This window comes from Manis javanica, chromosome 12, assembly GCF_040802235.1.
Source record: "Manis javanica isolate MJ-LG chromosome 12, MJ_LKY, whole genome shotgun sequence".
In the NCBI taxonomy this organism is placed as follows: domain Eukaryota; kingdom Metazoa; phylum Chordata; class Mammalia; order Pholidota; family Manidae; genus Manis; species Manis javanica.
In genome coordinates this window covers 2,615,108-2,630,109 of record NC_133167.1, presented here as the reverse complement: position 1 = coordinate 2,630,109, position 15,002 = coordinate 2,615,108, and the positions used below count along the sequence as shown (strand labels likewise).

Below are 15,002 nucleotides of genomic sequence, written 5' to 3'. Positions count from 1 at the left end.
AGCTTTCATTAAGCTGTACCTAATGGACTGTCAAGAGAGGTCACACTGTGGGATTAACCTCAGCACCTGTGTTTATGCCTCAGAGGTCACCTTTGTCCCAGTGTCCAAGGTGAATGGGCGGGCTGAGGCTGAGGACATCCTGGCGGCTGTCCGCCCATCCACGTGCCTCGTGACTGTCATGCTGGCGAATAATGAGACCGGCGTCATCATGGTGAGTCACTTGACCTTTTTAAAAACAATCTGGGGGGCAGAAAAGGGCCCCAGGTTCTGGCGTCCTCATGCTTCTCCACTGGGGCCTCTTGTTTTTTCTTCAATTTGTAACTTTCATTGCCCTCAGTAACAGATCCTTATTTCTTTCACTCCGTTTTCATCCAATCAAAGCAACACCCTCAACTGCCTATTTTCCCCACTTTAGCCCATAGCTGAAATCAGTCAGCGAATTAAAGCCGAGAACCGGAGGCGGGCCGCTTCTGGGCTGCCTCTCGTTTTCCTGCACACGGACGCTGCGCAGGCGTTGGGGAAAAGGCGTGTGGACGTGGAGGACCTGGGCGTGGACTTCCTGACAATCGTGGGGCACAAGGTGCGTCTGCAGAGCCACTTCCCTCCCGGCGGGGAAGAGGCCCTGGCGACCCCGGGGCTCACCGCTCACCATGCTCAGCGTGCAGCACTGCCAAGCAAGTGCGGGGCCCGCAGGAGCTTAAGGGAAGACCAGCAGTAGCTGGACGCCATTTGACAAGCTCCATGACAGGGCTGACGGGGCCCCCCAACCCACATGGGGCAGAAGGGGCACCCAGGCCAGGCTGCGGGAGGGCGGTGCGGTCTCAGGTGAGTTGTTGTGAGGCAGGTGGGTTTAGTCAGGTAGTAAGCGTCCTCTGCAGTGGGCAGAGAGTGTGCAGACCCCTCAGCAGCCCACTCAGACCCCCACTCCAAGGACAGAAGGTGTGGGTTCAAGAAATGGTTGCTTTCTTTAACTTGATCTGAAGTGTGGCTCCTGAATGTGAAAGTTTGGTTTTAGTGATTCTTACCTTTAAGGTGGAATAGGGGAAGCGGCTGATGCTCTGAAGCTGTGCTCATCCTTCTGGCAGCTGACGAGAGCCTGAAATACTCGTAGTGCTCTGTCCTGAAGCACAGGGTTCAGACCGGTTCCAGGGGAGTCACGTGCCGGCCTGACGCTGTGGCACTTACAAGTCTCGCAGGACATGGAACTGAAAACACGGAGGCATGTCCAGGAAGAGCCCTCGGCTCTCTCAAGTGCCAGCTCCTCTTCTTTAACAAATTCTATCACGTGATGTGCAGAGTAGGTCTGTGGCCACGGATGTGGGAATGGAGCCCAGGCTCTGCCCCGCACCCCGAAGGCTCCTGTGACTGACAGTGGGGGTGGGGCTCGTCCATAACAGACGGCTTCTCTCTGGGCCTCTGAGCATTCAGCACACACAGAGCGCAGGTCCTCAGAGGCTCTTACTGAATGAATGGCTGGCTTGTCCTTTCAGTTCTATGGTCCCAGGATTGGAGCACTCTACGTCCGAGGGCTTGGTGAGCTCATCCCTCTGTACCCTATGCTGTTCGGAGGTGGACAGGAGCGGAATTTCAGGCCAGGGTAAGCTGGAGGTTAATGAAGTCTGACCCACTGGCCGTGCTATTGGTTTGGAGGGTAGTGGCTTTTCTTTGTCTCTTGGAAGCACTGTAACAGACAGTCTCCACCTCCACTGAACCAGCAGGGGCTCGACCGGTGAATTCTGCACCAAGGCCTCTCAGAGCTGCAGTCTCTTGGGGGATGAGTCAGAGCCGGGGCCCCCCTGGCTGTGATGCGCAGCTTCTTGACTGGGATGAGCAGGTCCACAGAGGAGCACCTGGTTTCCTTTCTGAAGACCCTTGTTCCCCGCTATGTACAGTGATGCGTTAACCAGGGAATGAGGTGGTGCCAGCACCACGCACAGTGTCAGAAACTTCGTAACAGAGGGAGAAATAGAACTACACAGTGGTGGGGTCCTTGGGTTTCCTCTTGCCTTCTCCCTCCCAGACGTGGAGCTAATGAAGCCAGCAACTCAGGAACACCAACGCCCACCCACAGCCTGCTCTCTCTAGCCAGGGGACTGGGACAGGGACAGCCTAGAAAAACAGAACTTCTAGGCAATACCTGCTTTACTCCAGCCAGTCACCACAAGGTAAACTGCCACCCCCACCCATGTCAGCAGACGCAAAGTGGGGAGCCTGGACTTCCATCTGCACAGGCTGTGACAAGACGCCCCTACACCTTCATTGGGTGTGTCAGAGATACTGGTAGGGAGCCAGGACTTTAGCCCTTACCGGCCAATAATGAGCCACCCCCATCACAGTGTCAGCGGAGACTACATGGGGAGCCTGGCCTTGTAACCCATCACTAACAAGGTGTGTCCTTCCCTTGGATGTCAGCACAGGCCAGATAGGAAACCTGGGCTTCCCCCTCCACCTGGCAGTAACGAGCTAGCCCTACCAGAGCAGTGTCAGAGGAGGCCAGCTGAAACAAAAGGGTTAAGCACCACCCATACTCCCATAATACAAAAGCATCCAGGTTTCATCCAAAAAATACTCATTATACTGGGAACCAGAAAGATCTTAAATAGAATGAAAAAAGACAATCAGTAGATGCCAACTCTGAGATGACAAAGGTGTTAGGATTACCTGACAGTGATTTTAAGGCAGACACAATTCAAAGGCTTTCAGTGAACAGTTATGAACGCACTTTGAAAAAATGAAAGTGTAAGCAAAGAAAAAAATGTACAGAAGAACTGAATGGAAAGTTTAGAACTAAAAGCTACAACAACCGAAAAAGCTGAGTGGATGAGCTCAGCAGCGCGACAGAGGCCGCAGAGGAAAGAGTCAATGAACTGAAAGGTAGGATGACAGAATCACCTCATCTAAACAGCAAGGATATAAACCAGAATAAAAAAGAAATGGAACCTTGCCCCAGGGACCTGTGGGGATGTGACAGAAGAGCAAACATTCATCTCATTGCTGTTCTGGAGAGGAGAAAGGGTGGCACGAAGAAGAACTTGAAAAAACAATGGCTGAAAACTTCCCAAATTTGGTAAGAGACACACAACTACAGATTCAAGAAGCTGAACAAGTGCCTGACAGGTAAAATAAATCCATGTCAAGACATATAACTAAACTTATGAAAATGAAAGATGGAAAATCTTTAAAACAGCCAGAGGGGGAAAAAAATGACACCTTACCTATAGCAGAAAAGTAATTTGAATGACAGTTGACTTCTCATCAAAAACCATGGAGACCAGAAAGAAGAGGCACAATGTTTTTCAAGTGCTCAAAGAAAACTGTCAAGCCAGAATCATATATACAGCAGAAATATCCTTCAAGAATGAGAGGGAAACCAAGACATTTTCAAATGAAAGAAAATTAACAGAATCTGTCACCAGACAATCTATGCTAAAAATGACCAAAGGAAATTATTTTAAACAGAAAAGAAACAGTAAAAGAAGGAAACTTGGAACATTGGAAAGAAAGGACATGGTTAGCAAAAATATGGGTAAATGGGCTTCCTTCTGCTCTTGAATTTTCTAAATTATGCTTAATGACTTCAGCAAAAAATCAGAGCACTGTCTGACATGGTTCAAAATGTGTGTGGGAGAAATAATTGAAGATAATTATAAATGGCGGAGGGAAAAGGGATGTAAAAGGTTTCTGTTCTTCACTTGAACTTCTGAAAAATGTTCAAGTAACCCAGAGAACTGTAGAAAAAAGAAACAAATAAAAACAACAAACAGAAACAAAAAGATGGCTGTCTTAAGCCCTAATAACATCAATAATTACATTAAATGTAAATGGTCTAAATACACCAATTAAAAGCAGAGACTTACAGAGTGAATTTTTTAAAACTAACCAACTATATTTTGTCTTCAAGTAACTCACTTCAAATATAGTGGTAGAGGCAGGCTAAAAGGAGACCCCAGAGCAAAAAAATTACCAAAGACAGAGAGGGGACATTATATAATAATAAAAGAGTCCACCAAGAAAACAAAACATTCCTAAATGTTGGTGCACTAAGCAATAGAGCTGTAAAATATGTGAGACAAAAACTGATTGAACTGAAAAAAGACAAATCCACAATTACAGTTGGCTACTTCAGTACCCATCCCTCAACAGTGGTTAGAGTAACAAATCAAAAAATCAAGATACAGAACACTTGATGCCACTCATCAACCAAGAAGACCTAATTGACATGTTTAGAACACTCCATCCAACAACTGCAAAATACACGTTATTTTCAAATGCCATAGAATATAATAGGAATAGGAATAAAATAGACCATATCCTGTGCCATTAGACAAAGCTCAGTACATTTAAAGAACTGATATCATACAGAGTGTGTCTCACCAGAATAGAATCAAACCAGAAATCAGTAAGTGGAAGGTAATGTGAAAATCTCCAAACACTTAGAAACAAATAACACACTTCTAAATAAACCATGGATCATAGAGGAAGTCTCAGAAGAATTAAGGACCTTAAGATGAATGAAAATGCAGTTTATCAAAATGTGTGAGACACAGCTAAAGCACTGCCGAGAGGGAAATTTATAGCACTAACTGCTCATTAGAAAGAGGAAGAATCTCAGGTCAATCTACACTCTGACCTGAAGAACCTAGAAGATAGAACAAAATAAACCCACCGCAAAGAGAAGGAAGGAAATAATAAAGGTGAGAAGAGAAATCAATAAAATTGAAAACAAAGATGATTTTTTTAAAAGTCAATGAAACAAAAGAGTTGGCTTTTGAAAATATTGATAAAATTGACAATTCTCAAGTAAGACTGACAAAGGAAAAAAGAAACAAACTTCCAGTATCAAGAATGAAATGGGATATCATACAGACCCTACAGACATCAAAAGGATAATAAGGGAAGGGAACGCTACAAACAGTCTTACACACATGAATTTGACAACTCGGATGAGGTGGACCATTTCATCAAAAAACAAAGTATTACAGCTCACCTAAAATTAGATCATTTGAAAAGCTCTGTAACTATTAGGAAATTGATTGCATAACTCCCCAAAAAGAAGTGTCCAGGTCCAGATAGTCTCATGGGAGAATCCTACCAAACATTTAAAGAAGTGACACTATTTCTGTGTAATCTTTTTGAGAAAATAGAAAAGGAGGGAACACTTCTCAATTCATGAATTGATACCACAATAAAAAGTGGTACAAAAAATAAAACTTAGACCAAATATTCCTCATGAATTTAGATGTGGAAATATCTAACAAAATATTAGCCAATGGAATTCAGCAATATATACAAATAATTTATACACCATGATGAAGTGGAGTTTGTTCCAGGGATGCAAGGCTGGTTTATTCAAAAACCAGTGTAATCCAGCATATTTAAAAAAAAAATAGCATCATATTATTTGGTGTAGAAAAAGCATTTAATAAAATGTAACATTAATTCATTACTCAATAATATGACTATAGAAGAACTTCTTCAACTTGAAAAAAGCATCTATAAAAAGCCTACAGCTAACATCATGCTCAAAGTGAAAAGGTGAAACCTTGAATGTTTTACCCCCATGATTAGGAGCAAGCCAAGAATGTCCCTCTCATATTTACTCAACAGTGTAGAAGGTCTCACACCTTGCAAGATGTTAACTCAAAATAGATTATGAACTTAAATGAAAACATAGACTGTAAAACTTTTAGGAAAAAAAATATTCAGGCTCTAGGGCCAGGCAAAGAGTTCTTAGACTTGACACCAAATGCATTCATAAAAGGAAAAATTGACAAATTGAAGTTCATCAAAATTTAAAACTTTTGGCCTACAAAAGACTTCAAGAGGATGAAAAGACAAGCTACTAGGTAAGAGGAAATATTTTCAAATGACAGATCTGACAAAGGATTAGTATCTAGAATATACAAAGAACTCTCAAAACTCAACAGCAACAACAATTCAGTCAGAAAATGGGCAAAAAAATGTGAACAGACATTTTACCAAAGTCGATACACAGATAGCAAATCAGCACATGAAAAGATGTTCAACATCATTAGCTATTAGGCAAATGCAAATTAAAACCACAGTGAGAGATCACTCCACACTATCAAAATAGCTAAAGTAAAAAACTGGCACCGCCAAATGCTGGTGAGGATGCAGAGAAACAAGACCAGTTGCTGGTGGGAATGTAAAATGGTACAGCTGCTCTGCAAAACAGTTTGGCAGATTCTTCAAAAACTAAATATGTGACTGCTGAGCAACCTGGGAATTTCACCCTTGGATATTTATCCCAGAGAAATGAAGAGCTACATTCACACCAAAACCTGTGTACAAATGTGTAGAGCAGCTGGGCTCATGATGCCGCAAACTGCAGACAACCCAGATGTCCTTCAGTGAGCGAATGGTTTGACACGTGTGGCACAAAATCCAGGGCCCCCCACTCAGTGATGGAAGGGGATGACCTGATGCGTAAAGCAGCCCGCTAGAGTCTCCAGAGAACTACGGTGAATGGAAAGCCTATCCCCAAAGGTATGGACGTATATCCCGTTTATGTAACGCTCCTGAAATGACAGACTTACAGCGACAGGGCGGGGAAGGGAGTGGGTGCGATTATAAAAGCCTCTCTGAGGCTCTCTGTGGTCGTGGACATGCCCTGGGTCTTGTCCTGGCTGTGAGAGCGTAATGCAGTGTTACTTGGGGGAAACTGAGTGAACGACGCACAGGATGTCTGTTAATTCTTAAACCGCATGTGAATCTACACATGATCTCAAATAAAAGGTTTACGAATCATCAGCAGCAGACCAGCAGGTGTCCCAGGAGCCCTCGGCTCAGTGTGGTGTCCAGAGAGGCAGGGTTTGCACTGCTCTGGGTGGAGGCAGAGGACAGCTGGCTGGGTACCCCGGAGGAGGGAGAGTGGGGGTGGGATAGGCCTGACAGGATGGGCTGGGGCAGGGGGGCACCTGGTGCTACGTGGGGTCCCAGCTCTTCCACCCCGGAGGCCCCTCTGGGGAGTTTTAGGTCACAGACCATCAGCAGATGCTCCTAGTCTGACTGTGTCGTCCTACAGTGAGGAGGGTGGGGTCAGAGAGGGGATGCCACTGGGATCCCACAGCTGGCAGAGGAATCCGGGCTGGGGACAAGGCCCGGGCCTCTGCATCACCGCCCAGAGCTCCTGGTTCTCCCGGAGCACCCCCAGGTGTCAGACAGACTGGTCCCCGGAAGCGCAGCAGGATCTCGGCTCCTGTGTGCCCTGTGCTGGGTGGCCACTTACCTTGTTATTGTTGTTTAACAAGCAGTCTCCAGCTCCCAAGGCTTGAGAAAATTTATTTAGCTAAAACTTAAAATTAAGCAAATCATTGAGTTAATGTTTTATTTTGTTTTTCCTGAAAATAGAGTTGTGTTTTCCAGTTTTTGAGGTCAGTGTATGAGAGCCATTGCCTCAGGTTCTCTGGGCCCTTTCCTGGCCCCCCACACACCTGCACACCTACTGTGCCCCAATCTCTGTTACGAAGCTTCATCCCGAATATACAGTTGGGAGGTTTCAGATGAAACGTCAGCTGCAGGGAACAGTGCGGGGCCCAAAGGGGCTGAGGTCAGAAGAGGGGTTTCTCCTGGATAGCAAAAGGGTCCAGATAGAATTGTCATTGTGGACACCCAAAATATATTGCTCACAGTGGGTGGTGGTGCTGGTCTCCGGGCCAGCACAGGACACTGCATGGAGGGGCTGGAGGCCTGCAGCTGCCCGTTGAGGCGGCCACTTGGCACCTGTTAGGAAAGATGTTAGTGTGATTTTGTTTTTCTTTGAACACATGACTTTCATGAGACAGGATTGCCTTCTGGGATGTTCGCTAATTGCTTTGCATGGAAATGGGATTGAATAAGGGATTCTGTCTCTTACAGGACAGAGAACACCCCGATGATTGCCGGCCTTGGGAAGGTGAGCCTGGCGAGCTTGGGCAGAGGAAGCAACTGCTTTGCCTGTTGCTGGGGGAACCTCAGCCTTCCCCCTGTGTCCCTTTTCTGGCACACACACCTCCAACACCAGCTGTGTGGGACGGCCCCACCGTGCAATTCTGTGACCCCCAACTGGCTGGCCTGCCATTTCACTCACTTCTCACACCGTCCACCTGGAGATGGCGTCAGACCCCACAGGTGAAGGGCTCAGTCCCAAAGACATCCTTCCCTGTGCCAGCCCAAGTCCAGGCTGTCACCTGTGCTCTGACCAACCAGCTACAAACCAGAGGTTCCCACGAGCTCCATCTCAGGTTTAATTCACTGGGAAACTTGACAGAGCTCACCAGCTCACCTGTCTATTGTGAAAGGACGTGCTGAGGGGTACAGACATCCACATGGAAGAGACGTGCAGGGCAGGCGCCCTCCCAGCACCTCTGCGTGTTCACAGCCCAGAAGGTGTCCCAGCCAGTCTGGTGGGGACTTTATGGAGGCTTCCACCCATCATTTACTCCACTTGCAGGCCCTCTCCCTTTTTGGGGCTGAGAATTCCAAGCTTCTAATCCTGGCCTGGTCTTGCTGAGACCAGCCCCACCCCAAGCCGTGCAGGAGCCCGCCCAGAGGTGCAGCATTAGAACAAGACGCTAGTCACCTGAGACCTTCCAAGGGTTTTAGGAGCTCTGTGTCAGAATCAAAGTGCAAATACAGAACAAGAGACACCCCTGGGGTTCTTACCACTTAGGAAATTACCAGGGTTTCGGGAGCCCTATGCCAGAAACCAAGCAGACGCCAATATATGCATTTTCTATTTTCAAGATCCATTTCCCCAGCAGCTTTCCCAGGTATCCAGGGCTTTAGAGGGTCGTGTTGAGGACCCCGGTTTATGGACTGCTATGAGGAGAAGCCTCATGACAGTTCTGAGCTCTGTAAAATGGGTTGCACTTGACATGCTTGGCATTTAAGGGGACGCATCTTCCAGACTCTTCTAATGGAAAAAATACAGTGATGTTATGACAACCAAGAGAAATGTCAGGCCCCTGCGTTTGCTTGTTCCTGGACCAAGTTTCTCCGCCTCCCCGAGCCCCGCCCTCCCTGCAGGAGCAGAGTCCCGAGTCCTTGTGAGGACGGGGTGGTGGCCGCTGAGCGCAGGCACCTCAGCCCAAGCCCTGGGCCCTTTACTCCTCCTGGTGGCACACCTGTGCCCAGACCCTCTGACCCTGCCATCACTTGGGGGCGTACTGTCGTCTCGCCCCGGTCCTTGCCCAGCCTGGCCCCAGCCTGTGCGTGTCTCTCCGAGGTCACTTCTCCAGGAGAGGCATGCTGGCACTGCCCAGGCCAAGTAAAGGTCTCTGGGCTTCCTGCCCCTTCCCCGGGAGCCCCTCCCGCTGTGTCATGTCCCTCCTCACTAGAACGTTTCCCAGTGTTTAAAACTGCTTCCCTGAGACATTGCCTCCAAACATTCTTGCCAGTGTCTCTGCCCTGGGAGGGCCCGGGAGGGCCCGCCCGCCCCCACCCCCTCCCTCCCAGACACAGTCTTGCTCCTTCCTCGCCTTTGAGACTTGCCGAGGAGGTCCCCGGGCACCATCATGTCATCATGCTGGCTGCTGGCTGCTTGCCTGCCCTCCGCCCTGGCTGTTCCTTCTCTGCCTCCCCACCTGCTGGCAGGCCTCCTGGGTGCCCTCCCAGCCTCCTCTGCATGGCCCCACGGAGGCTCCTCGTGGCTCTAACAGCAGCCAGTGTTAGGTCTTTGGACAACATCTCAGGGCAGGTCCTGACCTCCCGGAGGACCCACAGCCCCACCTGCTGACATTGCCTCTGGGTCCACGACGTGCCTCTGTCCCTATAGTGCCTCTGCCACCCAGGTTCTCACTTCTGAAATTGGTGAGATGCCCTTGACCTTGTTCCCTGCACCAGATGTAACAGCCAGTCCTGTGTGTTCTGGCCTCTTGCCCACATTCAGAGCAATGTCACCCCCCGGGTTGGGCTGGACACCCACCACAGTCTTCCATCCTCCACACAGCATCTGGAATGGCCATTAAGCACACAAATCAGGTGACCTCACCCCTTTCTCAAAGCCTGAGCATTGCCCTGTTGCACATGGGTTCAGATCCCACCTGTCACAGGGCCTCTGCAGCCCGGTGCCCTCGCCCACTCGGTCCAGGGTTGGTACCTGTCCCTCCCACATGGCCTTGAATGTTGGTGGCTGCCTTTGTGTGCAGCACCCTCCCGTTCTGCATGCCATCTTCCCTCCACCCTGCCCTGCACCTTGGTGCCTGGTGAAGAGAGCTGCTGTCCGCATGGAGATAAGGGCCCCTGAGCACGTACCGCAGCCCCGTCCCTTCAGCTCCCCTTGAACCGTCAACACCGTCTGTTCATAAGCCCCAGGAAACGAGCCGTTGGAGTCGCCGCTGCTGTTTGTGCTGCTTTGCTGCCCCGTGTGGTGTTGAATGGGCTTCCCCGCTGTGCCACCCCATGTCCCCAGGCCGCCGAGCTGGTGATGGAGAACTGTGAGGCCTACGAGGCGCACATGAGGGGCATCCGCGACTACCTGGAGGAGCGGCTGGTGGTGAGCGCGGTGGCATGGGCGGGGCAGCTGGCGGCCTTCCTTCTGCGAGGAGCCTGGGCTGGCGGGGAGCCCTGGGGAGCCTGAGTTAGGAGCCCCCGCCAAGTGGGTGACATTTTTCCCTGACACATGATAAAAACTAACTCCATAGCTACTGGATTTTGGGGCCGGGCCTAGGAGAGCACGTGTATTTGGAACTTTTTTCTCCTCACCTTTGCTTACCTGGCCAGTCCCCACAGCTGTTCAGGCAGATGCCCAGCGCTGAGATGATTACGTCATATGTTGAGGCTTTGTTTCCCAGAAAAGTTCAAACAGTCGGGCTGGACACGGGGCACGGAGGCTGGAAGCTGTCACTGAATATCCCATGGACTTTGCAGGCTGAATTTGATGGAAGAATCCATCTGAACAGCCAGTTTCCAGGGACAGAGCGGCTGCCCAACACATGCAACTTTTCCATCCGGGGACCCCTGCTCCGAGGTGAGGCCTGGCCCCTGCTGGTGTCTGTGAGCAGCGCACACCTGTGCCATGGGGCTCCGTGGGGCTGAGCCAAGCTGCCTCGCCAGTGCTCGAGGTGCCCCTGCTTGGGCACAGTGCTGCTTGGCCCTTGTGCCTGGGTAGCACCCACACAAAAGCTGTTAGGAAAAGAGAGAAAGTGAAGTAAATCGTAGGCTTGTTGGTCCCTTTCCATCAGCAGCTTTTACGTGTATCTTAGGAGGATGAGGGCAAATTGGAGGCCAGGCCCTGGTGAGGATGACACGCAGGTCCCTGGGCTTCACGTGGGCCCATGGCCGTGCCACCCTCCCATGCGGGAAACGGTAGAAAATGGGATGAGGTCCAGGCTGACCAACGTGCTTCACTGGGAGGGGCGCTGCAGCCCAGGAGTGCGGGGCGGTGCGTCTGCAGGGCGGCACCCACTTCCAGGGCGAGGCCATCGCCTCGTCTGTCTTCCAAGGTGAGTGACAGAGGCGGTGGCTTCCTGGGGCTGTGAGGAGGGCCAGCAGCTGTCGCTGCCACATTCTTGAGGGACGGGAGCATGGCTGCCTGCCCCATCCCTCCAGAGCTCCTGCCGTGGGGAGAAAGCTCCGCTGTCATCTGCCCCTTTTTGTCGGGGACACCTGTCCGTGGTGACCTGTGTTCACTTAAATGAGACAGCGTCTCATCATGATTAAATCAGCAGTGACCACTCTATGTATTTAATCTCTGAGCTTATAAAAGAGGGAAGTGCCTTCTAGCTCCCAGGTCTCTCTGCCTTTAGGAAGCATGGATGTGAATTTAAGTATTACTCTCAGGACAACAAATTATCAAGCAAGGCAGGTTATCAGAATTCTGAGTGTCTTACTAGGCAGCTGATCAGAAATGACCATCTCATGGCCAGTCTTACGAGGCACCAGTGTCTACTCTTCTGCAGCCACGGGAGAGGAAGCATTTTCTCGGGTTCCTGTGGGCAGAGGGGCCTATGCACTGGGACTGTTCGGTGGCACAGGGAGGGAGCCACAGAACTTGCAGCAGAGAAGAGGAGAGGCAGACGGGGAGGGACAAGTGGGACCCTGCCTGGACTCTGCCTCAGGGACATGTGCTCTGTCTCCTCAGGCCACTTGGTGCTGGCACAGTGCAGGATGCTGCTGGCCAGCGTGGGCGCTGCATGCCACTCGGACCATGGAGACCAGTAAGTGCTCCCCAAGTGCTCAGCTCCAGTGTCCAGGGCACATCTGTGCTCTGGGTGCTGGTCATGAATGGGCAGGTGGCCTGCAGCCTGGGAGGGACACAGGAAGGGACCAGCCATCCCAGGCCGGGGCTGGTGCTGCAGCGTGTGAAGTGAGGGCTTCGTGAGCAGGCCTTAGGATGGGAGATATGCAGACCATGGCTTAAGGGAGGGTCGGGACCTGACCAGGGAGGTCAAGCCCCTATGGTAAGAGGGGCCAGTGCTAGGAGCCCCCTTTATCCTCAGGAAAACAAGGGTTCTGAAGAGTATGACATGTTGGATTTGGGTTACAGAAAACTCCCCCACTCGGCACAGGAGGGGTCACGGGACAGCAGGCCCAGTTGGCCAGAGTGAGGGCCTGGACCAGGCACAGACAGAAGGGGAGGGTGCGGGGCTGGGGGCCAGGTTCTACGGGGGGAAGAGGTGCTCCGTCTAGGCTAGCAGTGACAGGAGTGCAGGGGGGGAGCAGCCTGGGCTGCAGGGGGAGCAGGCCTGCGGGGGTGATCGGCAACAGGCTGCCATTAGCATCCAGGGCTGGCTGGGACTTCGAAGGAGCACAGGAGTGGGGCGGCCGCCTAGAGGGAGCACTGGTGTGGCCACGGAGGGGGCGCAGACAGGGAGCTCCTCAGGGCCTCAGCGCCCTATAGCAGAGGGGCTGCGTGGGGCACCGGCGAGGCCCGGAGCCGGAGCCACCGTCGGGAGCTGTGAGGCCAAGGCCAGCCTGGAGGGCAGAGGGAGGGCACAGGGGGCCGCTTGCAGAGACTCCCCACCCCCTCACGGGGACGTGAGCAGCTGCTGTCTCAGACGAGGCAGCTGGGGCGGGTGGTCAGCTGGCAGGGGCAGCACAGAGGAGGGCCGATGGGGACGAGGAGGGCCGGCAGCACAGCTCAGAAGCGAGCGTCCGGTGAGGGCCCCGTGAGGGTGTGAGGGGATGGGTGCTCACTGCCGCTGGGGGAAGTGGGGGTGACCTGGAACAGGAGGTGAGGCCACCCACTTGGGAGGGGTGAGGGGGCCAGAGCTCTGGGCCGGGTCACTGCCCACCCCGGTCCTGCTCTCACCTGGGACACAGTGGGCTGTGGGGGCCTCAGGCTCTGACGCTCGGTGACCAGAGGTGATGAAAGGCATTTACCTGGACGGGTTTCACAGGCCCCGCAGTGGCAGCATACTGTGCTGTGCTGGTCCCCCGGCTGTCTGTCCCCTTGATGGGGGAACCTGCTTGGGGATTGGAGGACTGCCATGAGCCACACAGCCCAGCTTCAAAGCCACCTTCTGATGTCTTCAGTTGATAAATGTTAAAGCCCTGTGCCAGGAGCTGTGAACACAGCCATGACCTGGCAGCCCCAGCTCCCAGGCCGCGCGTGGGAAGGAAGGCGCTCCACGCCAGGTGGGGCCATGCATCTCCCCGACCTGTCACCACCTTGGAGATAAGGAAAGCCAGACCCAGCGCCCCGCCTAGCCGGACGCAGTGGCCAGCGGTCTTCATCGAGCTGGGAAGGGCCACTGTGTGTGCAGGAGTTCTGAGCACAAGGGACCCTGAAGCGGGGCGGGCTTAGAGGTGTGTTTGGCAGAGAGCAGAGGAGGGGAGCAGGCCCGGTTCTGCCATGGACACAGCCCAGCGTGGGAAGCTGGTCGGGAACAGAAAGGGCCGTGTCTGTCCCCGGGCCCCGAGGAGCACAGGGTCCTCCCTCTGTGACAGGCAGCTAATGCCAGCTCCCTCGCCCCTCCAGGCCATCCCCGGTGCTGCTGAGCTCTGGCATCCCCTTTGGCGTGGCGCAGAATGCCATCCGGCTCAGCGTGGGCCGCAGCACCACCCGGGCCGAGGTGGACCTGGTCGTGCAGGACCTGAAGCAGGCCGTGGCCTGGCTGGAGGGCCAGGCCTAGGGCTGAGGGCACCTCACAGGAAGCTTCCCCAAGGGCTGTGCCCGCCTGACCCTTCCTAACTTGCCCAGGAGAGTCTGGGTGCGGAGGGGCAGTGCAGTGCGGCCGTGCGCAGGGCAGGGGTGCTTACAGACTGGGACACAAACGCCCACCTAAGGCCCGCTGCCTTGGCTGCCCAGTGGCGTGGCTGAAAGGAAGTGCTTTGGCTGCGTCCATGCTCCCCTCTGGGGAGTGGGGTGGGCCTGTGGGGAGCGCTCCCTTCCTGGGAGGTGTGCTTTTGTGTGGAAGATCAAATCCTTGTATTTATAATCAATGACCAATTACTATCATGAAAATAGGAAACCTGGATTTTGCTACGACCGTGGCACCTGTCATTCGCCCAGCAGGTTGGCTGCCTGTGGGCCTCCCTGCCTCAGCTTGGCCCTGTCCGGCCCTTCCCAAGTGGGTGGGGCGGCGGTCAGGCCCTGTACTCTGCCTGGCCATCCCCTACCTCCCAGCCCTGCCTGGGCCAAGGATGCCTGTCACCACCAGGCTGTGGCCTCTGGGCACCTCCCTGCCTGGAGCCCCCCGCTCCTCCAGCCTCTTCCCTTTTGGTCATTTCCTCGGGCTCACTGGCAGCTGAGCTGCGGAGGGCTGCGTACGTGATGCTGGGACGTCCCCGAGGTGGGGAATCAGTCCCCCAGCTCAGCTTCCTAATCTTACTCGCACAGGGATTCTTGTATCTTCACAAGCGCTTATTTGACACCAAGTGTATCTCATGGAGATGTTACACAGGAGTGCTTTTTAATAAATAACACTTGTAATGTGCGGTTTTAAGGTGAAAAGAACTTATGATGACATTGAGGAAATAATTGTCAGAAATTAAATAAACTCATAAAAGATTTCAGTGCTTGTATTGGATCACTGAGTGGGTGCTTCTCCTGGGGTTCT

General features: G+C 52.3%; 1 protein-coding gene across 5 annotated transcripts in view; it reads left to right on the top strand.

Moving 5' to 3' along the window:
• SCLY (selenocysteine lyase) overlaps nucleotides 1–14,963 on the top strand; it is a 29,853-nt gene extending 14,890 nt beyond the window's left edge. For 4 of the 5 annotated variants that reach the window (XM_017644114.3, XM_017644113.3, XM_073217891.1 and 1 more), the window contains 8 exons: nucleotides 84–211; nucleotides 416–580; nucleotides 1,491–1,597; nucleotides 7,879–7,915; nucleotides 10,412–10,495; nucleotides 10,870–10,969; nucleotides 12,083–12,158; nucleotides 13,922–14,963. In XM_017644114.3, coding sequence (XP_017499603.3) covers nucleotides 84–211; nucleotides 416–580; nucleotides 1,491–1,597; nucleotides 7,879–7,915; nucleotides 10,412–10,495; nucleotides 10,870–10,969; nucleotides 12,083–12,158; nucleotides 13,922–14,075 — 851 coding nt within the window. In that variant the 3' untranslated portion in view covers nucleotides 14,076–14,963. Of the gene's footprint in view, nucleotides 1–83; nucleotides 212–415; nucleotides 581–1,490; nucleotides 1,598–7,878; nucleotides 10,303–10,411; nucleotides 10,496–10,869; nucleotides 10,970–12,082; nucleotides 12,159–13,921 lie in introns of those variants that run through there. The other variant, XM_037009641.2, reaches the window with a different exon arrangement.
• Nucleotides 14,964–15,002: the final 39 nt, after the last annotated feature.